The sequence below is a fragment of the Chrysemys picta genome, chromosome 2 (assembly GCF_011386835.1).
Source record: "Chrysemys picta bellii isolate R12L10 chromosome 2, ASM1138683v2, whole genome shotgun sequence".
NCBI lineage: Eukaryota > Metazoa > Chordata > Testudines > Emydidae > Chrysemys > Chrysemys picta.
The window spans coordinates 220232470-220256432 of NC_088792.1; the positions used below are offsets into that span (position 1 = coordinate 220232470).

The 23963-nt window shown below is 42.9% G+C and overlaps 1 protein-coding gene across 6 annotated transcripts in view; it reads left to right on the forward strand.

The window, feature by feature from the left end:
* Window positions 1–23963, forward strand: part of SNTG1 (syntrophin gamma 1) — a 790136-nt gene that overhangs the window by 523358 nt on the left and 242815 nt on the right. For 5 of the 6 annotated variants that reach the window (XM_008168521.4, XM_042857030.2, XM_008168520.4 and 2 more), the window contains exon 4: window positions 2123–2257. In XM_008168521.4, coding sequence (XP_008166743.2) covers window positions 2123–2257 — 135 coding nt within the window. Of the gene's footprint in view, window positions 1–2122; window positions 2258–5827; window positions 5891–23963 lie in introns of those variants that run through there. The other variant, XM_008168525.4, reaches the window with a different exon arrangement.

Here is a 23963-nt window from a genome sequence, read left to right on the forward strand (position 1 = left end):
TTTCTTTCTCATACACCCATGCCCCACCCCTACTGATTGATTTTAAGCAGGAACTGATAACCACATCCTGAGATATCTGGCTCTTGCTAGTTGCTGGAGTTGTGCAAACATATTTGCTAGATGGGAAAAAAAGAGAAAAGTAATAGAAAACAATAATATTTTTCTGCCTCCCAGAGGATTTTTATAGATTTTTTTTGTTTTGTTTTTAACTTTGTAAAATGATCTTAATAGTGTCCTTTTAATATCAGCTTATGAAGAATTTCCTCACACCAAAAAACACTATGCACACAAAAGCCCTGGGTTCCTGTCATTCTGGCTGTGGGCGTTGCATGAAGTCTTGTACAGAGAGATTTTTGCTGTGAATTTTCAACACAGACTCTGACATAAAGATTAATAAGTACTGTATGCAAACACTCCTTCAGCCACTTGACTTCCCAGACCTTTCACGTATAGTCTACAGGTAAAAGTGGTATAAGAGACAAGTCCACAATGCCACTGTACATTAGGTTAAAAGCATGTTGACGGAAGTTGAACAGCCCTACAGATTTTCTGATTTGTAAGTGTTTTTTAAAACATAAAAAGTAAAAGCCATAGCACGGAGCAGAATACCAGACAAAGCTAGGTTCTATGATCTGTTTTTCCTTGTCTGTTTAACTGCAGTCTACCTTGTTTGAAAAGTATGACAAAAGCAGAGGGTGGATTGATTTAAATCATTGATTTTAATCATGATTTAAATCAGCAATCAGGAAACCTTGATTTAAATATTTGATTTAATCTTGTTTTGCATTTGTATTTGTTAGTTATTTTGCAAAAGAAAGGTTGATTCTTCTAATTGGTTGGTAACCACTGAGACATGTTGATTTGCCATTTACTATAGCCTTTACACTAAAGTTGGTACTTCTTTTTGATAATCCAAGGATACATGATATCTATACACTGATTTAAGCAATTATTTATCTTAATGTACATTTTTCAGCTGCATAATTTTTATTTTTTCTTTGAAAATGGTGAATAATACATTTATTCACATGATGATGATGATGATGATGAATTTACTTCTGTTTTCTGTCAAGATGCATTTGGATAGAAATTGGAATTCAATTAAAAATGCACAAAACAGTATTTTAAAATTGTATACATTATATAAAACTACTTTAAGCATGTGGATACACAAGGAAAAAAAGCAAGTTTATCAAAACATTTTGCATTTTCAAACGAATTGATTTATTAAACAAAGGAAGTATTCTGTAGTTGGAGCTGAGACAATTGTTTCTCCTCACCATGTCCTTCAAGATTTTAGAACTAGTAGAACTCATCATCTCACACTTCATTTGTATTCCTAAATTGGAAGAGGAAAATATGCTTTCCTGCTTTTTCAATTCCCAATCAATTTCTCAACTTTGAATGAACTAATTGTTGAATTGAACTAGTTGAATAAATTGAAATGAACAGAAGAAGATACAACAATATCAAAAACTGGTCTAGCACTTCAAACTCTGGTTCCAGGCACTTAGCCAGTCATTTCCACCAGTTCAGTTGGGGGTTGATTTTCTTTCAAACTTCATCAGCAAACATGTAGTGCTCAAATATTATTTTTGTTAATGTAAATGAATTTTATCCACTCTGCAAAGGCATGATGGATGTACCCTTTGTACAAATTAGGTATTGTACATGACAGTAAAATATTGGCTTTTGTGAATTACTCTTTTTTATTTATGAATGATTATTCTGGAGATGTTAAACTCAGTTTCCTTCCTTTGGTTGGATATACTAGTGGATGTCTATTCTTATGTCATGAGCAGATGGATTAGGTATCCAGCAGTTAATTATCTGACACCAAAGTATATGCTCTCATTGAAGCTAATGACAAAAGTTTTCTTAACTCATGAGCAGGGTCAAGCTCACAGCATTTAAAAAAGTTAACATTTGCCAACTGTTACAAGTAATTGTGATAATCACATATACTCTTTGTGTTAACTGTTGGAAATATTGAGTTAAGTTATGGTGACTCCATTACTAATAATCCATCTAAGAAATATCATTTAATCTGCTTTATAATATGGGCATTGCTGATAACATTTGGAAACTAAGCAAACTTTTCTCTCTGTTCCTTCCTTTGAAGACAAAGACAGGGATTTGTTTGCTGCAGGATGGTAATCAGGAGCCTTTCAAAGTGCGACTGCACTTAGCCAAAGATATTTTGATGATCCAGGAGCAGGATGTGATCTGTGTGTCTGGTGAGCCTTTCTATTCTGGTGTAAGTAGTCTTTTATTCCTTCCATTAAGGATTATTTTATAAATGAAATAACAGTGTATATATTTTATAATTCACCCAACTTGGTCTTCTCTTTGATGGAGCTATGTCTAAGAGTATGCAAATGTGATATCTTGAGTTAATATTTACCAGTACTGGTCTAGGAAGAAGCTGCCATAGGTAGCTGTAAGGTGTGCCTTTCACTACTCAGGCATGGGGTATTGTTTGAATGCTGAGACCATCATATTTTGGGGCCACTGGATAACGTATAAATGATATGGCTAATGTTTTTTCCATGTGGTGCTACACAATCCAGATCGTTGAGAGCAATTACATATGTGAGTAGCTGCTTTAAAGTCAATGGACTAATCACATTCTAAAAATTATGCATGTTGCTAGGTGCTTTGATGGATCAGGATCTATGAATGGTGCCCTTTGCTGCTATTGGTTGCATAATATATTACCATGACTCTGGACTTTATTTAGGTTCAGTGTCCATGCAGTGGCTATCACTTTGAGTTCAACTAGAGCAGTGCATTATTTTAGGAGTCATTAACTCCTGTTCAATACTGTAATCTTTGAGTCATCCATGTATGATGTGTTACCATAGTTTTAGTTTCCTCAGTTTCTTGTTAGGGGATAGAAATGCCAGAAGTAGTCTCATTTAAAAGTACAGAAGTACTCTAATTTAAAGGGCAATTGAGTTTAATAGGCATGAAACAATGTGGTTCTATAGTTTAATGATATGCTATAGAAATTACTTTAGAGACCTATACAATTTGTTAGTTCAAAAACCTAAAGAAAGGATATTATTCTCTGACAGACTTCTATACCTGGGATATATATTTTTGTTACATTTTAGAAGATGGTTCCAAAACTCATGAAACCCAGTTACTATTCATTTCTATTGACTTTTCCATACAGACTATAATTATATATTAAGAGATTTTTTTTAGGTTTACTCCCAACAATTATAAATGCGTTCTTCTCCCATTCCGCTAAGTGAAGCTATCACAAGATTTCATGTAACATCTTGTGAGAGAGAACTACACAGTGTCTGTATCTGTCAATTTTCTAGGACTGCTGTATGTATTAATTAATTAATAATCATTGCAGTTGTGCTCCTATATTTTATAGTATCTCTAAATAAAATTGTAATAACTGTCACATTCTGGGGTGCGATCCAGACCAGCACCACCTTATGTGCCTTACAGTGCTTTGCTGTTGTGGCTCCCAACCTGGGCTGCTCCCAATCCACCTACCAGCATGCAGGTCACACCCTGAGTATCTGTGTGCTAGATAGCCCTGGTTTAGCAGTTCTGACTCTAGCAGCCTATCTACAGTCCATCGCTCCACTCTGGTTTCCACCAGCCTTGGTTACTACTTGCAGGGTGACCTCAACACACTCCCAGCCCCCAGTTTTCCCCAAAATCTGTGTTCTGCAATAAGTAGGCCTCTCCTGGACAATTCAGACATTAAGGCTCATTGTCCCTTTAAGGAGAAGACATTCAACAGTTTATTACATAAACTGGAGTTACCAAACAGTTCAGTTTAAACACAGCACTAGATTTGTTTTATTTTTAATCTAAGTCAGTTTATTACCAAAAGAAGATAGGATTTTACATGAATTCAACTATAATAGAGAAGGTTAGAAATGGTAGCAGCAAATAAAATGAAAACATTCATCTAATAGTCTAAAACTTAATCTAGCAAGTTTTGGTTTAAGGCTTTGTTCAAGATGGCCTTTCTCCCCACAGCCTTCCAGCAAGATGGTGACTGACCCTCTCCTTGGTCACGATCTCTCTCCCAAAGGTGCAGCTGTCTTTTCCAGTCTTATTAATCTCTCCTCATATGGAAGCTGTTCCATACCCCTAAAATTTTTGTTGCCCTTTCCTGTACCTTTTCCAATTCCAATATCTATTTTTTGAGATGTGGCAACCAGATCTGCACACAGTATTCAAGATGTGGGTGTGCCATAGATTGATATAGAGGCAATAAGATATTTTCTGCCTTGTGTAGGGTGCTTTCAGTCACACCTCCTCCATTACAAAGCTGCAGGAAGGTTAGCCACTGGCTGACCTGGAGACAGTAGATTAGAGCCCTCCTTCCCAGACAGGGAATCTGCTAACATATATTTTATTTTCCCTTTTACATGTACAATTTCCATATCCTATTCTTAGAGTATGATGCTCCACCATAGTAGCTTAGAATTGGAGCCTTTAGTTTTGTGTAACCTGACTACTGGGGAATGGTCTGTTAGTACCCTGAGTTTTCTGTTAAAAAGATAGGGCTGTAACTGCTTGACCGCCCACACAATGACATAACATTCTTTCACTGTGAAAGAATAATTCAGCTCAGTGGGTATCAGTTTCTTCCTTCAGGAAACAATGGGGCATTTCTTCTTGTTCTCCCCTGAGTGCATTAGTACTGCCCCTAAACCAGTGTCTGATGCATCCATACACAGCACAAACATTTTGTCAAAATTAAAAAAGGCTTTTCAGACAAGAAGACATTCAAGGTTTGACCTGCATGCTGATAGGCTGGTTGTAAGTGGCCCATATTTGGAGCTACAACAACCAAACATTGTGAGGCACCTGCGGTTACAGTGTAGGCAGTGACACAATCCCTAATTGGTCTGGATTGGAGCCCACCTTCCTGAACCATGACACCCTGTGACAATAACAATATAAAAAGCACACACTAAAAATCAGCCAACAAAATGTCATCAGTACTAAAATAACTCTCCTGGATCTCTCCCCAAAGTAAATTACTCTTCTCTCTCTACCCACCCTCTGAGACAAAAAAGTCTGTGGTTGAACTACTGAGAGGCATATGGTGAACAGATTAATGGGAACAGGGGTGGCTAAATCACCTTCACTTCTTTAAAGATCTCAATACTAGTAAATAAATAGGCTTCCCTATATGCACTGAAAGGATATGGACACACACACTCTATAAATGCCTTGGTTATTTGCATGCAGAGTGTGATTTCAGTTTTTGGCTGTTCAGTCCTGTATGAATGAAGTGTGTACATCACTGTTTGCTGATGTTGGTTTGTGTACTATATGGGGAGTGTGGCTGTCACTTTCATCAACCATGGAGTGCTGTATACAATCTGTGGCTGCACCTTCCATTTCATAGACTACCCTCAGCAGCACATTGAGCCTTTGTGAACCCAGGCAGAAGGGAGCATAAGTTCAAACTCAGGCTTTGGTTGTTCCCTTAATAGCACCACACTGCAGCACTGCCACTTCACCAGGACAGTTCTGGGTGTATTTATTAAAAGATTTTATCACTTCCAAAATGACTTTCATTAATATGCTGTGACATCTATTACGTATGCTGAACTTGGCATTTTAAATAACTTCATGGCATGCATATTTAATATTTTTCATTAAACATGAAGGCTTTCCCTTACAGTTGTTGTCTTCTGTCTTTTCAGAAGATTATTGTAAAAGTTAGCAAATGATTTGCTTAATTGATTATCCTGCCCCAGATTAATTGCATAGTTTATTTCAATATGCATGTGCTTTATATCAATGTGGTGATGAGGATTTTCTATTCTCTTGGCAGTGCCACTGTGGGGCTAGACACTTTTGAGCCCTTTACCCTGATTTCGTCTGGGATTAAGACAAGGTACTAAATCAATAGGTTCATTCTAACTAAGGATGATAGACGTTTCACAGACTGTTAACTATCCTTTTGTCATAGGCCATTTAAATCATCTTGAATCATGTGCTCTAGTTGTCTAAGCTGATTAAACTGGTACCATGGGGCTCCTCTTCTTTTCCTTGTTAGATTTTTTTTGTTTGTTTGTTTAGTTCTTGATGAGTGTTAGGGTGTTATATTAACTACAATGACATGTAAATGAATGATCTAAGCCCTTTTTTAAAAAACATAGGTTCTATAAATGGATGTGTTCTGATCTGTTTCCAATACTGAATCATTTATAAAATATGTATTGTAAGTGAAAAAGAACAATAAACAATTAAACTTTACAAACCAGTAGACATAGTAGCAATCACTTTTGATCCTTTATAAGTACATATTTAAAACTAATTTTAAAATGCATGTTAGGATCAGATTATGCTACCCTGACAAATGGAATAATACCTTCCTTTAGGCCCATCTCAACAACTTTCTTATTTAGGAAGTCAGTGTAAGCACATTCTTAACTTTTAAGTGAAGAATATGTGTACATGCCTTCCTGAATAGAAACAAACTTCAGCAGGTGTTTAAGTGATTTCCTGAACTTGGTCCTCCAGGAATAGTGACATAGAAATCACTGTATCAGAGGGGTAGCCATGTTAGTCTGAATCTGTAAAAAGCAACAGAGGGTCCTGTGGCACCTTTAAGACTAACAGAAGTATTGGCAGCATAAGCTTTCGTGGGTAAGAACCTCACTTCTTCAGATGCAAATCTTGCATCTGAAGAAGCGAGGTTCTTACCCACGAAAGCTTATGCTCCCAATACTTCTGTTAGTCTTAAAGGTGCCACAGGACCCTCTGTTGCTTTTTATAGAAATCACTAACTCAACTGACAATCCTAGCCAATAGTTTTTGCTAGTGGTACTAATGGTTATCTATGGTGAGAAAAATATAAAATTAAGATTGATGAGTATTAGGTAAGATACAGACAGCAAAAAAAAATGCTTTTCACAGTACTGGACTATCACAGAACGTCAATTTATGCTGTGGAATAGTATTGCAATCTTAAAAATAAAGAGAAGTACTTGCAATTAGTAGAAACTTCCATGACTGCTGAAGATACTGGCTGAGTAAGATAATTAGGATTAGAATAATTACTCCTTTTTATTAAAAACAAACAAACAAATCAAAACTAAACAATATAAAACAAACAAATTCTCAGTTGTGTCAGATACAATTTATATAAGCATAAGAGTCATAAATAACCGAAATAGAGGAAACTTCCCGCACTCCCCCACCCCAATATTCTTTGTTGGCAGATTGATAGAATGACAATGAACTTAAACTTGCAAGAGACTGTCTACTTGCTGTTCAAAAAAAAAAAGGCAGGGGGGGGGGAGGGACAAAATATTTCACAGGTGGTAAAAGACTAAGGTCTCTTAAGATCAGCCCTTAAGTCCAATCTATTCAGCCAGGCAGATGGATAGTCTGCTCTAAGATAAATTGTTCTCCTTAACCACTGAGTATAGGACAAGAAGTAATGAGCTTAAACTGCAGCAAAGGAGATTTAGGTTGGACATTAGAAATAACTTCCTAACTATAATGGTAATTAAGCACTGAAAGAAATTACCTAAGGAAGTTGTGCAATCTCCAACATTGGAGGTTTTCAAGAACAGGTTAGACAAACACCTCTCAGAGATGGTCTAGATAATACTTCTAATATCCCTCATTGTGGGGGACTGGACTAGATCACTGTAGTGAGGCAGAGTGGTCTCTCTTTGAACTTTGAGACTGAGGGACCACTACCCTCCCCTTGGTGCATGGAGCCAAACTCTCCGCACCCCACCCCCTTGCCAGAAGTACTGAAGTATAAAGGGATGCCCTGCAGCTCAGTTGAGGTTGACCAGGGGAGGAGGCAGATGTCTCTTGTAGGGATCTGAGCCTTCTGTGGGACTCTGGACCAGCAGCTGAGCACACTAGTGCCCTACTGAGTGAAGAGACAACCCCCAGAAGTGGCAGCCGACCAGCTGCAACATGGTGAGACAGAGCCCCAGCTTGACAGAGCAACTCCAACTAAGTGGGGTAGGAAGCAACCCAGGGGAACCAGACTTGTGCTGCTGGGAAACGAGGCAGCAGATTTCGGTTTCCCCACCGACTCAGTGGGGACCCCCTGCCGCTAACAAAATCCTAGGCTGGGACCCAGTGGCGTAGGGTGGGCCCAGGTTCCCCCATCCCCTTTTCCACTTCCCCACCTCTGGAGATTGGCAACACACTCACTGTAGGCCTAAAGACCTGTGCCTTGATTGTTGTTTACCCCACCCAGAAGGCTGTGGGCTTTAGACTGTTGATTGCTGCCTGCCTTAGCCAGCAGGCTCTAGGCTAAAGACGGCTTATTGATCTGCCCTTCCCGGAGGCCAGAACTCCAGACTGTTAAATGTTGTTTGCCCCAGTCAGGAGGCTGCAAGCTATAGACTGCTTGTTGCTTGGCCCCAGCCAACAGGGCCGGAGTCCAATTACTGTTGCCTGATGCAGTGAGGCGGAGTGGTTTCCCTCCCAACTTGAGAGTGAGGAACCACTATAATAACCTATCAAGATCCCTTCCAGTTCTACATTTCTATGATTCTATAAGGTGCCTGTACTGAGAGTAGATAAATTGAGGGTCAAGGGGGAAAATAAAAAATGTAAAACCCCTTGAAACCGTTGGTATTTGTTATAAATCATGGCTGTGCATTAGGCTCATCCATAGAAGTAGGATTTAGGTTTTATGAATTTTAGAATTCCAAGACCAAAATCGTTAAGTTAAGCAGCTGAAAATTCATAACATCCCAACACTTCAGTAGCACATCTGAAATTCAAATTAAAGAACTATAAAACAGGGGTGGTCTGTTCTCATTAAGGATGGTAAAGCCCAGGAGCTAGCCAACCCTTATTTCATGGCATGGTCCTTTAAAGTTTGGGGAGTTCTGATGTGTGCAAAGGCCTAGGAAATGACAGAGGCAGATACTGGTAAAGAGGAAGTAGTCCTGGAAAATATTTAGTGTTTGAGGGAGAAACCCTATTACTGTCCCTTTAGGGCCCAGGATTAGCACAGCGTGGGGCAAGGCTCCACTCTCTCCCAGTCAACTATGACGAGTCCTGAGAAGGAGGGCAAAATATATGTGGGAAACTGAGCCAGCATGGGGAGAAGCTAGCTGAGGTCTGTATCTGGCCTGAAGTACAACCCAGCTCCTGGAGAAGGGCTGGGAACTCCTGAAAGTCAGGGTGGAATCCTACCTGAACCCTTATACACAGCCCATAAAGGCTTGGACTTCAGGGGCTAAAGAGGGGCTAAATTTTGTACTCTAAAAGAGTTAACAAATTATATGCCCCACAAAAGGAGTATCTGTTTGTAGTGCTCGGGTCTGAATAAATGATTGAGAGAACCAAGAGGGAGTAGAGGACAACACGTTTCCTGGGCCACAAGAAGGTGTGCTTGATGGTGGCATCCTACAACAACAGTACTTTATGAAAAACACTAATTCACCAAGATGAGGAGTCACCAAGTTCTGTAGCATCATTTTTGTTGTTTCTGTAATAGATGTTGTTGAGTTATTAATTCTTGCCCTGAAAGAGTTTTTTGCTGAAGTGGATCCCCACGCCAGTCCAGAAAATCAACAATATGAAAACCGAGTACTCTAAAACCATGGACTTTTCAAAGCATTTCCTCTTTTTCTGTAAGTCTGCTACGAAAATAGTGTGTTCAGGCTGACAAAGTATTGCTATAATTCCTCAACACAAGTCATTGATTACTGGTATTCTGTAGTGCTTTTCTGAAGTTCAGGGGTGCACTGAAAAGTCCTAGGGTAGTCTGAAATTGTACTTCTTGGACTTATTCTAATTGTTAAATTATCACAGCAAGTATAACTGATGGCTGTTGATTTTCTTAGATTTACTGGCAGAGTTACTGCTTTAAAATCCAAAGGGCATCTGTTCAAATCCCACCAGAATTCAAATTATTTCCACAATGATAAGGAACAGGTGACTGATTCAGTTTGACTGATCTGATTCTGTGTTGTTGCATAGTAAGCTATAATTAAATACCTGTAGGTGCATTTTTGCAGCATTCTGTGATTAAGGATCTTTTGGCTAGATTCATAGGGACAATGTGTAGTTAGTTAATATGTTGAATGTTAATGACTAATTCTGGTATTAAGACACACTTTTGGAAATGTACAGAACAACAATACCTTGGAGTATTATAGCACTGCCCATCCATCATTTCAGTTTGAGCTTTACAAACAGATTTAAAGGGAGTATTTGCTCCATTGAATAGATGAAAAATCTGAGGTACCAAAGAGTAACTTTTTACAATGTTGTCAGAAAGGAAGGTTGTTGCAGTTACTGTCAACCAGATCTCCTGATTCCCAGTCATAAGCATCAGTCATAAGACCATACTACTTTTTCTCGTCAGAATAAGCAAATACCATCACAAATCTATATTTATTTATTTTCTTATTTTCACTTTGGCACTTGTGAAAACAAGTGGATTGATAGCGTCATAGACAAGGGCTGCATGATTTTTTAGAATAGAGATGAACAAATTACAGATAATTTACTTGAATAATTTTAATTCTTTTTGTTTGTAGAGTCTCCACAAACATCACTCTTTGTTGAAGATATTTGTTTAAAAATAATGTATGCTATTTGTTACTTTATATTGAAAATTCAGAATGTTGCTTAGTTGTGACTAATAGGATAAATCATATGGTACTATTCCCCTTTCCTCAAGTATACATTTTAGTTTTGGACACTAGCTAAAAGTGAATTTTAATTTGTTTTCCATGAGAATTTGAGTGTGGAAGCTTAAAAAGTAGCTTTCCATATGTATGTAGCCAGGGGCGGCTCTATGTATGTTGCCACCCCAAGCACGGCAGTCAGGAGTCTTTCGGCGACGCACCTGCAGGAGGTCCGCTGGTAACGCGGGTTCAGCAGAGGTCCGCCAGTCCTGTGCCTTCGGCGTACCCGCTGCCGAATTGCCGCCGAAACCGCGGGACCGGCAGACCTCCCGCAGGCATGCCACTGAAGGCAGCCTGACTACCGCCTTCACGGCGACCGGCAGGCTGCCCCGTGCGGCTTGCCACCCCAGTCAAGCGCTTGGAGTGCTGGTGCCTGGAGCCGCCCCTGTATGTAGCCCAGTGGGCTACTTTGTCTTTGCATTATATTTAGCAGTAATGCAAGAAACCTACAGGCCTGTATCCTGTAAGAAGTTAGCTTCAGCAAGTTAGCATAAGGCTTGAGGCCTATGAACTTTGCACAGATAAACTTTGCACAGATAAACGGCCCAACAGAAAAACTCAAGTATTTGGGGAGCTGAAAATAGTGTTTAAGGTGAACTTCTGACCACAGCTACATGAGTCCTGGCAATGAATTGATGTACATAACAGGTACGTGAGATACATCTATGACTAGTCAGCTTGCCTGCCTATATATCTTTTCTTATAAGTTTATTATTTTCTTATGGGTTTGATTATTTGTTTTATTATAATAGGTTTATATTAGAATATATTTTGGCTGTAACACCAGGGACCTGCTGGCCCCATTCCATATGTTGAAGTAAGGCAAAGTTAGCATACATTTGTTTGGGACCTTTCACCTGGATAGATGGTGATGAGCTAAAGCATAAGGTCCATATATGGCTGCAACCTTTAACATGGAGGAAGTATTAAAGCAGGTTGTCATTGGGCCCTTCCTAAGTTCTGTTTTAAACTTAACAGATACCCCACAACTTGCAACTTGGAAAGAACTGAAATAACCAGTTAGGACAGAAATAACAAATGTGATACCTAACCACAAAAGAGCCATGGTAATGAATGGACATATATGATAATAAGCTGAGATCACTGATATACTAACCTATAGGAAAAAGACACTCCAACATTAGTAAGGCAAGGAAATACAAATAAGGAAAAAGGGGGAAAATTCCCTATTGAATATGCATCGAACATAGTGGCATCAGCGTAATGTATTATAAAAGTGGCATCTCAGCCTGGGGGCAGTAGGAGAGAGAGATGTAGCCCTGGAGAGGTGCCAGAATGATGGGCACTGGTGATGAAGGGAAAGGTGATGGTGCTGAGGAAGATAATGGCTTCAGGTTGTTCTACAGGAGATGGTGTGATTATATGGATGTGCAGATGTATATTCTGTAGATCTCTATTTACCTTACTGAGTTGGGGTGTTTGTGACTGTGCTAAATGTATTAATAAACTATATTTGTAAATATAAAATAGTTCCTATAGTGTGAGTGTTGCAACTGTGCACATCGGGGGTTCCCAATTATATAATAATTTGAATAATACTGGACATAATCATGGGGCAAGAATATGTCAACCCTCAAAGTGATAACTGAGGATTCTTAAATAATCAATATAATTAATACATAATCTAAAGGTCGGGCAACAGATATTCAAATTTAAGTCAAATTCAATTATAAGAATGGTAAAAAGTAAATATTAAAGATGGGTAAACACAAGTGAAGCAAATTTGTTCAATTTTTGAACATATTTTTTTCTTAATATTACCTTAGTTCTGAAGAATAATACAGCCAGTGAAAGCTTCCTTAACCCTGAATGAAAAGGTAGTTCATCTTTGGTTTTTCTACTGAAACTGGCAACAAAGATGCCAATTGTGCTGGTGATTTTTGTAATGTGGGTATCGGTCTTCTAGGAAGAGGACTGAGACTACCAACTCTTTTCACAAAAGCCACCAAAAAGCCATTGGATTGTGGTAACTTTGGTTTACTTACAGCTTGGACAGCTTTTAACGAATGACACAGAACTGATTGATCTAAACAACTATTATCTAGAGACAATCCAATCCCCTCTATTTTTCTGCATGTATTGAAAAATGTGACTCATTATAACAATGTATTGGAACTGCCATTTACTAGGCCAAATTTGAAAGATCAAAATAGCCTGCCTGTTCTCATAGAAATTGGGTCTTTTCTTTTATCAGAAAGCCTAATGACAAAAAGCAACACAAAACTCCTCAAAAGCCAAAGCATCATTAATTAATATAGTGCATGAAGAGCTTTCTCAGTGAGCATCAGGTATTCAGGGGCAGAGTGATTTGGTGTTTGTTTGTTTTGTTTTTAAAATACTAAGCACGTGTACTGTTTGTGAAAGTGGATTGACAGCACTGGAGTGATGCGTGCCTTTTTAAAGGAACTCTGAGAAACTGAGATGAGCAATTCTAGCGAAGGGCCTATGCTGTAGTAATGGCAATTATTTTTTGATGTGAGAACAAGCGAGGGCTGAATGATCAGGTCCACTCTGGACAATTTGCACTAATTATACAGCACATAGTAGTCTAGGCCAATCACTCTCCTTACTCAATGTAAGTGTGGAGGAGCTGCGAGCTCCACTATGCCCAAGTCTCCACTGGCATAATGGGGGCCATCTGTCCCCCATAGTCCACTCTCATACACTTGCCACTTAGCCTGCCTCCATGGTGTGTGAGTTGAGCAGAAATGATGAGGCAAACTGGCAGCATCCAAAATGGAAGTAGTTGGCAGATCGGAGCACTACTCTTGGCCATGGTCATAATTCCATGGTATAATTATGTATTTAATTTTAAAATGTCACAAGTGGCTTGTGCCCAAGATGTTCTCAGAATAATTGTGAAGTTTAGAGTTTATGGGGACAGTGGTTCTTCATGTCGAGGAATCCAAATACATGCAAGCAAAAACAGGACAAAAATTCAAAATGAGAACATTAAAAATGTTCCTTTTGAAGCATCTAGTAAATATTTCACTAAATAAACAACATGAACATTCAGTTCTTGTGTAAAATTGTAGTGCTAGTAATGATAGGCAATAAATTCACTGAAGTATGAACACAGAGTATTTTAACTTCAAATGTCAATGCAGCTTTGTCTCTGCCGCTGTTGCCAAAAGGTCCATTATATTTGTTTTGTTGTATTCTTACAGTATGTATGGTATACTTTTTCTTCTTTTTAGTTATCTTTTTCTGTATCATTGCCGTGAACCCATTTTTTTTCTTTTAATCCATTATCCTTTTCTCACATACTTGTTTTTTCCTTCTCTTCCATGTACTCTTATTCACCACCCTTCCACATCTATAACCATTCACTATGAAGCTAGCCCTCGTGTTCATAGTAAACGTAAGGGAAATAAAACTTAAGGGTGTGTATTGAAAAAAGCCTCAATCATATAGGCAGAATAACATTTCCACCATAATCACCAGAGTCCCAATTTGAAAGCATCACTTTTTCTGTCTTAACATGAAAGATGTAGCAGGGAGAATTGGAGCATCAGTTATATAAAGAGCTCTGGAATATTGTGGTTCTTGTCCAAGTGAATTTCAAACAGTACCTTATAAGAAAATTAACAGAACATACTAGATTTACTGGCTCACCCTTTCAGGAGTTTAATACCCAGAAAATGTTACTAATTAATACTGCAGTTACTATTGAAAACCAACTAATTGCTGTCTTAATTCTTCTCCCAGAGTTTGTTCCCCACATTAGTTACAGATGCATGTGAATTCTCTTATATCAAAGTACATACATAATTATTAACATTAGAGAACAAGAGAAGCTTTAATAATTTATTTTATTAACTAATGGTAAATGTGATCATTAGTATATATATATATATTTAATTTCAATGTTTCAATATTCCACACTTCAGTTACCCAATATTCAATTTGTTTAACATCTGTAAGTAAGTGGCCAACTGAGACGCTCTGCCATGCAAAATATAATCTTCTTCTTCGAGAGATGTCCCTGTGGGTGCTCCACTCTAGGTGTTGGTGCGTCCCTGCGCCTTCACTCGGAGACTTTTCATAGCAGTACTCGTACTGGCCACACATGCGCAGAAGCTGCCCCCCGCAGTGAGTCTAGGATAATAGTGCGCATGCGTGGCCAATCTCCTCAGTTCCTTCTCTACCGTCCCCGGCCTGAGACGGAGCTCAGCAGACTCGTTAGGAAATCCCTCACTTTGTTACTATTACCTGTTCTAGTAGTTAGTTTGTTGTCAGTTCTTGTTAGTGTAGCTCATTAGTTCTTTTATCTGTTTAATAAATAAATAAATAAATAATTCTCTCAGCCGCAGCCGCTTCTACCATGCCTGGCTCCACAGGCTTTAAGCACTGCTCTACGTGTAAGGATGCTATTCCGCTCTCTGATGGCCACTCTCATTGTATAAAATGCCTGGGGGAAACACACATTCCCCAAAAATGTGCCCACTGTACCAAACTCAGTTCCAGGGCACGAAAGGATAGGGAGCTTAAACTGAAACTGCTCCTCCTGCAGAAGTCTATCGGGTCAGTTTCAGACCCAGGAGCCGACTCCAGCTCTACTGCCCGCCACAGCCCCCCTGCTTCAAAAAAACCTGAAGAAAGCTACAAAAAAGGGGCAGTCCTCTCCAGCAAAGAAGTTGGTGAGGCACAAAAGTGCCTCAGGCAGGTCAACAGTTTCCCTGCCTGTGTTTCCTCGCCTCAGCACTTTTGAAGAGCCGGGCTCCTCAGGCACCGCACGAAAGCCGCCTCAGGGCTGCGGCGGCGGCGCGAAGCTCCGGTGCCGAGGCTTCAGGCTTTCAGTTGCCTGCCTCGTTTATGGCACCGTTCGGCACCGAGACGAACACGGTGCCGACATTCCCAGCCTTGCCTGACCCTGTGCGGGCTGATGTTGTCCCCCCGGCACCTACCACGGCACCGGCAATCGCAGCACAGGCTGACAGGGAGATCAAAGGAAAACCCCCTGCTCAGAGGAATGTTCCCTCAGGGCAACTTCCTCCTCCGCAGCTTTCACCTCATGCAGGAGCCTCACCTTTTCAGTTCACTCAGACAGCAGATCTATTGGTCTCACCTATTCTGCAGTCTCCCCTGATAAATGCCTGTTTTTCTCCAATGCTGGATTCAGGATCAGAACAACCTTCCTCCAGTGAGGAGGAAACTGATCCACAGGCAGTTTTTTCTCCTTCTCAAGACTCCCAGACCCAAATCAACAGGGGTTCCAAAAAATACTACCTCAGCCTGTCCTCAGTATCCTGCCCCATGGGGAGTGAACCCTTGGATGGCAACACCTATGCCCTACCCACCACCTTGGCAATGTTGGGCACCATGGGCATCGTACCCCCGAGAACACATGCGCTACGGCACTTCGACCAGGCGCAACACCGGTTTAGCACTGCCTCGTGACGGACCTGCCAGTGACATAAGATACCAGGCAGCACCGTCACACTCCCAGGAGCAACTGAGTCCTGCTCCTATTCCAGCAGAGTCCGACGTAATGCTTGAGGAAGCCTTACTTCCCCTTCCTCCAACCCCGTCGGATGACTATGCCAAATTCCAAGACCTCTTTAAAAGAGCTGCAGGTGACTTGAAAATTAACTTAGAGGAAGTCACTGAACAACGGCATGAACTAACAGACATTTTGCAGCCCTCTTCTTCCTCTAGAGTGGCATTACCAATCAACATAGCCCTTTTAGAACCCGCTAAATCCATCTGGCAGAATCCAGCCACTAGCCTACCTACCTGTAAACAAGCGGACAGGAAGTACTTCATTCCTTCAAAGGGCTCTGAATTCCTTTTTACCCATCCAGCGCCAAACTCATTGGTAGTGGACACAGCAAACCAGAGGGCCAAACAACAGTACGCCCGCTCCACCCCAGCCAACAAGGACAGTAAACGCCTGGACCTCTTCGGCCGTAAAGTATATGCATCCTCGATGCTACAATTTCGCATAGCTAATTATACCGCAGTCCTTGCAAAATATGACCACAAAAACTATAATAAATTCATGGATTTTATTGATCACATCCCAGAACAGAAGAAACAACAATTCACAGCTCTGGTTTCCGAGGGACAAACCATATCACGCACCGCTCTCCAAGCGGCCCTCGATGTCGCTAACACTGCAGCAAGGTCGACCGCCACAGCAGTGGTCATGCGACGAGGTTCATGGCTCTCTTCCTCCTTCTTCCCTCGAGAGGTCCAGAGCACCATTGAAGATCTTCCCTTCGATGGGGAAAAACTTTTTGCCTCCACCACAAACAACATGCTGCATTCAATGAAGGACGCAAGAGCAACCCTCCAGTCCCTAGGCCTCCAGCCACCTGCGACCAGAAGACAACAATATAGATATCAACCTTATCACCGACCACGCTACCCCACATTTTCACAACACTCCTATAGACCACAGGAACAACAACAGCAACAACGACGCCAAAGACCAAGATTCCAGCGTCGTCGTCCTAATTCTACAGGGGCGCTGCAACCCCCTCCAACTAATAGGCAGATTTGAAGCATTGGTCGAGGGTTTAGAAAACAGCGTTCCCACTTCAGCCGGCACACCTATCTTTGGACACCGCCTACGACCATTCTCTCATCAATGGCAGAAAATTACATCCGACAAATGGGTCATAGAGGTAGTTACAATTGGATACGCCATCCCCTTCCTCACCCTCCCCGTCCCTCTTCAGGGACCCATCTCACGAGCAACTACTCTTCCAAGAAGTGCAGCATCTCCTTCAACTGGGAGCAGTAGAAACTGTGCCAGAACGACACAGAGGGAAGGGTTTTTACTCCCATTATTTCTTAACAGAGAAGAAAAATGGGGGATGGCGACCAATCCTCGACCTCAGGCGGCTCAACAAATTTGTCAAAAAGCAAAAGTTCAAGATGGTCACTCTCACCACTATAATCCCAGCGCTGGAGCAGGGCGACTGGTTTTCAGTCCTCGACCTACAGGATGCCTATTTTCATGTGACTATACACCCATCCCACAGACGATTCCTATGCTTTACTCTCGGCTCCACACATTTCCAATACAGGGTTCTCCCTTTCGGACTGTCCACGGCCCCCCGTGTTTTTTCCAAGATCCTAGCCGTAGTTACAGCCTACCTCAGAAAACAAGGGGTCGTAATATTTCCTTACCTAGACGATTGCCTCCTCAAAGCTTCAACGTTCGACGAAGCTCTCCGATCCATACGGCTTACCATCGATTGTTTCCTATCTTTAGGCCTGCAAGTAAACAAAAACAAATCCACATTATACCCCACCCAACATCTGGAGTTCATAGGGGCATACCTCGACTCCCGGACGGGGTTGGCATCTCTCCCACCAGCTCGCTTCAATTTTATAAGTCAACTAGCCACAAGGATTCGCAACAGTCCCCAGGTGACTGTCCGGGACTGCCTACAAATACTAGGTCACATGGCCTCGTGCACCTCCGTCATTCAAAATGCACGTCTATATATGAGGTGCTTCCAAGCGTGGTTGGCCACGGTGTACAGACCGAATGTGCACCCTCTAAACAAGACTCTCTCCATACCTGCCCGAGTCAAAGATTCTCTACAGTGGTGGACAATTCACTCCAACCTCTGCTCTGGAGTCCCCTTTCTTCAGCAGGCTCCATCCCTCATACTGACGACCGATGCATCTCTGACAGGATGGGGTGCACACATGTCTCACCACACAGCCCAGGGACTTTGGTCTTCAACCGAGACCTCTCTCCATATAAATGTCCTAGAACTTCGAGCCATTCGCAATGCGTGCCGTCAATTCCTACCACTGATCAAGAACCAACACGTACGCATAATGACAGACAATATTGCATGCATGTTCTATGTGAACAGGCAGGGGGGAGCTCGATCCCAGTCCCTGTGCACAGAGGCTATGAAACTCTGGAACTGGTGCATTGCGAACAACATCCGGGTATCAGCGGCCTACCTTCCTGGAGTGATGAATACCACAGCGGACGAACTAAGCAGACGTTTCCCGTGGGATCACGAATGGGAATTAAACGAGCACATCATTCGCGACATATTTCGCATTTGGGGCTACCCAGTAATAGACCTCTTTGCAACTGCAAAAAACAAGAAATGTCCCAATTTTTGCTCCAGAGCAGGGCTAGGCAAACATTCCCTGGGAGACGCATTCATGATCCCATGGCACCAAAACTTACTGTATGCGTTTCCCCCGATACCGGTTCTGAACAGGGTCCTGATAAAAATACGAACAGATGGAGCCAAAGTGATCCTAATTGCCCCATCATGGCCCAGACAGCCCTGGTTTCCGTTTCTCACCAAAATGTCCATTCGACCACCAATCCCCTTGCCTCTCATTCCGAACCTCCTATCACAACAACACGGCCGTTTTCTCCACCCCAACTTATCCATGCTCCACCTCAAAGCATGGTTCCTAAATGGTTCTCCCAAAATGAACTAGATTGTTCTGAACAAGTTCAAAGAGTGCTCCTGCATAGCAGAACACAATCTACTCGCACCACCTATCTATGTAAGTGGAAACGATTCACACACTGGTGTTCAACTAAACAACTTAGTCCCACGTCAGCACCTCTTCCGCTCATACTTGACTACCTATTGGACCTTAAGCAATCCGGCCTTTCTTCCAGTTCCATCAGGGTCCATTTAGCTGCTATTACAACTTTTCATGACAAAATTGAGGGTACTTCCGTATTTGCTCATCCTATCACCAAGCGCTTCCTCAAGGGACTCCAAACCCTATACCCAGACATAAAACCACCCACCACCCCGTGGGACCTTCATCTAGTTCTCTCTTGCCTAACCCAACAACCATTTGAACCCCTAGCCACGTGTTCCCTTTTACACCTTTCGATGAAAACAGCATTTTTAGTGGCAATTACCTCCGCCAGGCGGGCAGGAGAAATAGCAGCTCTTATGGCAGACCCACCATATACGATATTTTTCAAAGACAAGGTTACCCTCAGGTTACACCCCAATTTTCTTCCTAAAGTACACTCCTCGTTCCACATTAATGAGCCGATTCACTTACCAACCTTTTCCCCGAAGCCACATGCGAACTCGTTCGAAGCCTCAATGCATACACTAGATGTACGCAGGGCCTTGTCCTTCTATTTGGATAGAACCAAACCTTTTAGAAATTCTTCCAGACTTTTTGTTTCCATCGCGGAGCGTTCCAGAGGTACACCTATTTCTACCCAGAGACTTTCGAACTGGATTTCTCAGTGCATCCGGTTGTGCTATCAGATGAAGAAAGTTACACCTCCAGACGGCATCAGAACACACTCCACTAGATCTATGGCTGCCTCTGTAGCATTCTTACGCAAAGTTCCCCTGGCTGATATCTGTAAAGCAGCTACCTGGTCCTCTGAGCACACTTTTGTTAAACACTATGCCCTTACTCAAGGCCCTCTATCTGATATACGTTTGGGCAGGGCTGTACTATCAACGGCGTTCCTATCAGATCCGAAGTCCCTACCTCCTTAAGATGCACGGCTTTTAAGTCACCTAGAGTGGAGCACCCACAGGGACATCTCTCTCGAAGAAGAGGAGGTTACTCACCCTGTGCAGTAACTGACGTTCTTCGAGATGAGTGTCCCTGTGGGTGCTCCACTACCCACCCTCCTCCCCTCTACTTCGGAGTTGGGGTAGCCTCCGTTGTAGAGAAGGAACTGAGGAGATTGGCCACGCATGCGCACTATTATCCTAGACTCACTGCGGGGGGCAGCCTCTGCGCATGTGTGGCCAGTACGAGTACTGCTATGAAAAGTCTCCGAGTGAAGGCGCAGGGACGCACCAACACCTAGAGTGGAGCACCCACAGGGACACTCATCTCGAAGAACGTCAGTTACTGCACAGGGTGAGTAACCTCCTCTTTTTATGTTTACCTTGTGTGCTCATTTCACTTCCCACTCTGGCTTGTCTCTTTTATTCATGTGTTGCATCTTTTCATAAACCTAGACTATAGGCATTCTTGTTTGTACAATACCTAGCACTCTGGTTCCCTGGTCCTAATTAGAGCCCTTAAATACTACTATAATAAAATAATAATTCAGTTTCAATAAGCTATGTGGACAATATTTTCAAAAGTGACTGGTAATTTGGTGCTGGTGCCTCAATTTTTGGGTGCCTGTCATGAGACACCTTAAAGGGAACTAAGTTTTTAGAGGGTTGGTGGTCAGTACTTTCTGAACATCAGGCTGCATTAAAGTGTCTCAATCTGGGTACCCCAAATCACTAATTACTTTTGGAAATCTTAGGTTGCTAGGACATTGCTTTACAGGTGGACATTTAAACAACATGTGAATCTCTTATGCTTGTTGTGACGGAGTCTCCTTTTCATGTGTAAACTCAGTACTACAAGTTTACAAAGAATATTGTTCAAATATCAGACTTAGCTCTCATACGTTTTCCTACACCTGTGAAACTTCCTTGACACATTAATCTGAGTAACTAAAAAATATAATGCTTCTTGCTTCAGCATTATATGTTTCTAGTATAGGTGTCTCTGACTTATGGATAAACATGAGCTCCTTTCTCGTGTTTTCTGCAGTCTTTATCTTGCTCACAAATTTCTCTTGTTACCTTGGATACTGCATTCTGGCTGTTCTTCACTAAATGATAGCTATCTGAGAGAGGCAGGCAGTGGGTATAATATAGAACAGCCTCCAGATGTAGAACCAGCCGGAGAATAGGGAAGCCAGAAGCCACTCCTTTGCAGCCTCTTGACTCTGTTGTGCCCAGCAATTACTGCATGTAGCACACAGTGTAGGCCATTATATGCATTCACTCTAAATTACTTGTAAATAGCATTGATTTAATTAGGGGGTGGGGCTGAATTTCTACTACAGTTTCCTCTTTCTGCACTTACTTACATTTTACTGTGGGCCTACATACTCCTTTGATACTTTTGCTTTCTCCCTTAGGACTAGAATTACTTCTAAGAAGCTACTCCTGTCTTGTCAGCCCTAATGTCAGCCCTGAGAGACATGCACAAAATAAGTCTATACTCTTAAATTCATATGTAACTTAAGGCTTTAGTAGCTTAGGGTATCCATATTTCAATACTGCAAAAAGAGGACATTCCACGGGGCCCTGGCCCCGCCCCAACTCCACCCCTGGGCCAGCCCCGGCCCAACTCCGCCCCTTCCCCAAAGTCTCCGCCCCCTCCCCTGAGCACCCCGCATTCCCCCTCCTCCCTCCCGCCCCCCTGCTGCTGCTGCACTGGGGAAGTTGCTTCGGCCCCCGCTGTGGTGGAGAGCGGCCGGAGCCGGGAAAGTTGGAGCCCAGGGAGGAGGCAGTCCCCTTACCATGCCTCCCTATTTTCCCGGACATGTCTGGCTTTTTGGAAATTCCTCCCGGATGGGAATTTGAGGACCAAAAAGCCAGACATGTCCGGGAAAATCCGGACGTATGGTAACCCTACCCCAGAGCCGCCTCCCGCCCACTCGCCGGAACCCCCAGGTCTCACCCCAGAGCCGCCTTCCACCCGCCTGCCAGACCCCCCACGGCTCACCCGCTCTCCACAGGGCCCATCCTCATCCTTCTCCTGCCTCAGTGCCCCCTCTCCTGAGAGCCTGCCCTCCGCAGCCCCCCCACTCTCCACAGCCCCCGCCTCAGAGCTCCCAACCCCCTCTCATAGCGCCCCCCACCTTCCATAGCACCCCCACCTCAATCCTCCCCTTCACCTCCCTCTATAACCCCTACCCTTCATTTCCCCACCTCCTCCCTTAGCTCACCCCCTCCACAGCCCACCACTCTCCACAGCCCCTATCTCAGAGCTCCCCACCCCCTCTCATAGCCCCCTACCCTCAGAATCCCCCCCACCTCAGAGTCCCCCACCCTTCACCTCCCTCAGGGGAACCTCCACCCCGCTCCCAGCCGGACCCGCCGAGGCTGCGGCAGCTCAGGCTGCGGTAGGCGCTGCAGCGCAGGCCCTTCCCGGGTGGGGGAGCTCGGGCTCCTGGGAGCCGCCGCGCGCCAAGAAATCTTCCCCTGCACCGGGACCCGCCCCCGGGCAGCAGCACCGCTGGGGGGGAGGCAGCCCCAGCTGCACAGACCACTGGCGGGGGGGGGAGCTCCTTGCACGGCCAGGACGGAGGGGGGAGACTGAGGCTCTGCCAGAGCCGTAGGGGATGCTCGGAGGAGGGAGAAGCGGCCGTGGGTCCCCCGCACCAGCAGCTGGCTGCAGAGACGCCACCACTTCTAGCCGTGGGGCGCAGGGTTGCAGTAGCACGGGGGGGTTGCAATCCGCAGGCTGAGTGAGCTGACACCCCAAGAGAGGGGGCAGTGGTTAGGGTTATCATACGTCCGTATTTTCCGGATGTTTTTATATATTTAAAAAATCCTCCCGGACAGCAATTAACAACTAAAAAGCCGGATATACTGTCCAGGGAAATACAGACATATGGTAACCCTATAGTAGCTCAGTAACCACACATTATGATAACCTTCTGTTTTGGAAGCCTTACTGTGCAGGACAAATTGCAAGTTAGAACCAGAAAGAAAACTAAACAGAATTACACAAAATAAAGAAATCAAAACAAATGCAAAAAAACCAGCCTCTTTTGGGTTACTCTGGGTTTTATACTACTCAGTCCATGAAAAACTACTAGCTGTTCACATCAGTCCTTCCAAAATTTTCCATTAATTCTCCTGATTTAAATAATTTTCAGTTTGCAAACAAGTCAACCTTAATTGCACTCAAAACATATCTGCCATAGCCGTCCAAGTTTCTGAAGTGTCGTTGTAGCTGCGTTGGTCCCAGGATATTAGAGAGAGAGTGGGTGAGGTAATATCTTTTATTGGTCCAATATTTTATTATTTATTGGACCAATAAAAGATATTATCTCACCCATCTTGTCTCTCTGAGCAGTCCAAGCCCAGTTCCTGAAACAAAAGTTTATTCAAGAATCCCGCATGAATTGGGTTCTTAACAACTTAAATGAGTTTAGTCCTTTTCCCAAAGTTTAGTGTTCTAGTCCATTGGTCCTAAATCCGTAACAGTCAGTTTCAGAGATAGGCCAAGTTACTTGGTCTGATTGGTGTAACAGAGCCTTTTGTCCTAGACAATACTGGAAAAAACACAAGACACTGGGGCTTGGTCTACACTAAACCCCCAAATCGAACTAAGGTACGCAACTTCAGCTACGTGAATAACGTAGCTGAAGTCGACGTACCTTAGTTCGAACTTACCGCGGTCCAGACCCGGCAGGCAGGCTCCCCCGTCGACTCCGCGTACTCCTCGCAGCGAGCAGGATTACCGGAGTCGACGGGGAGC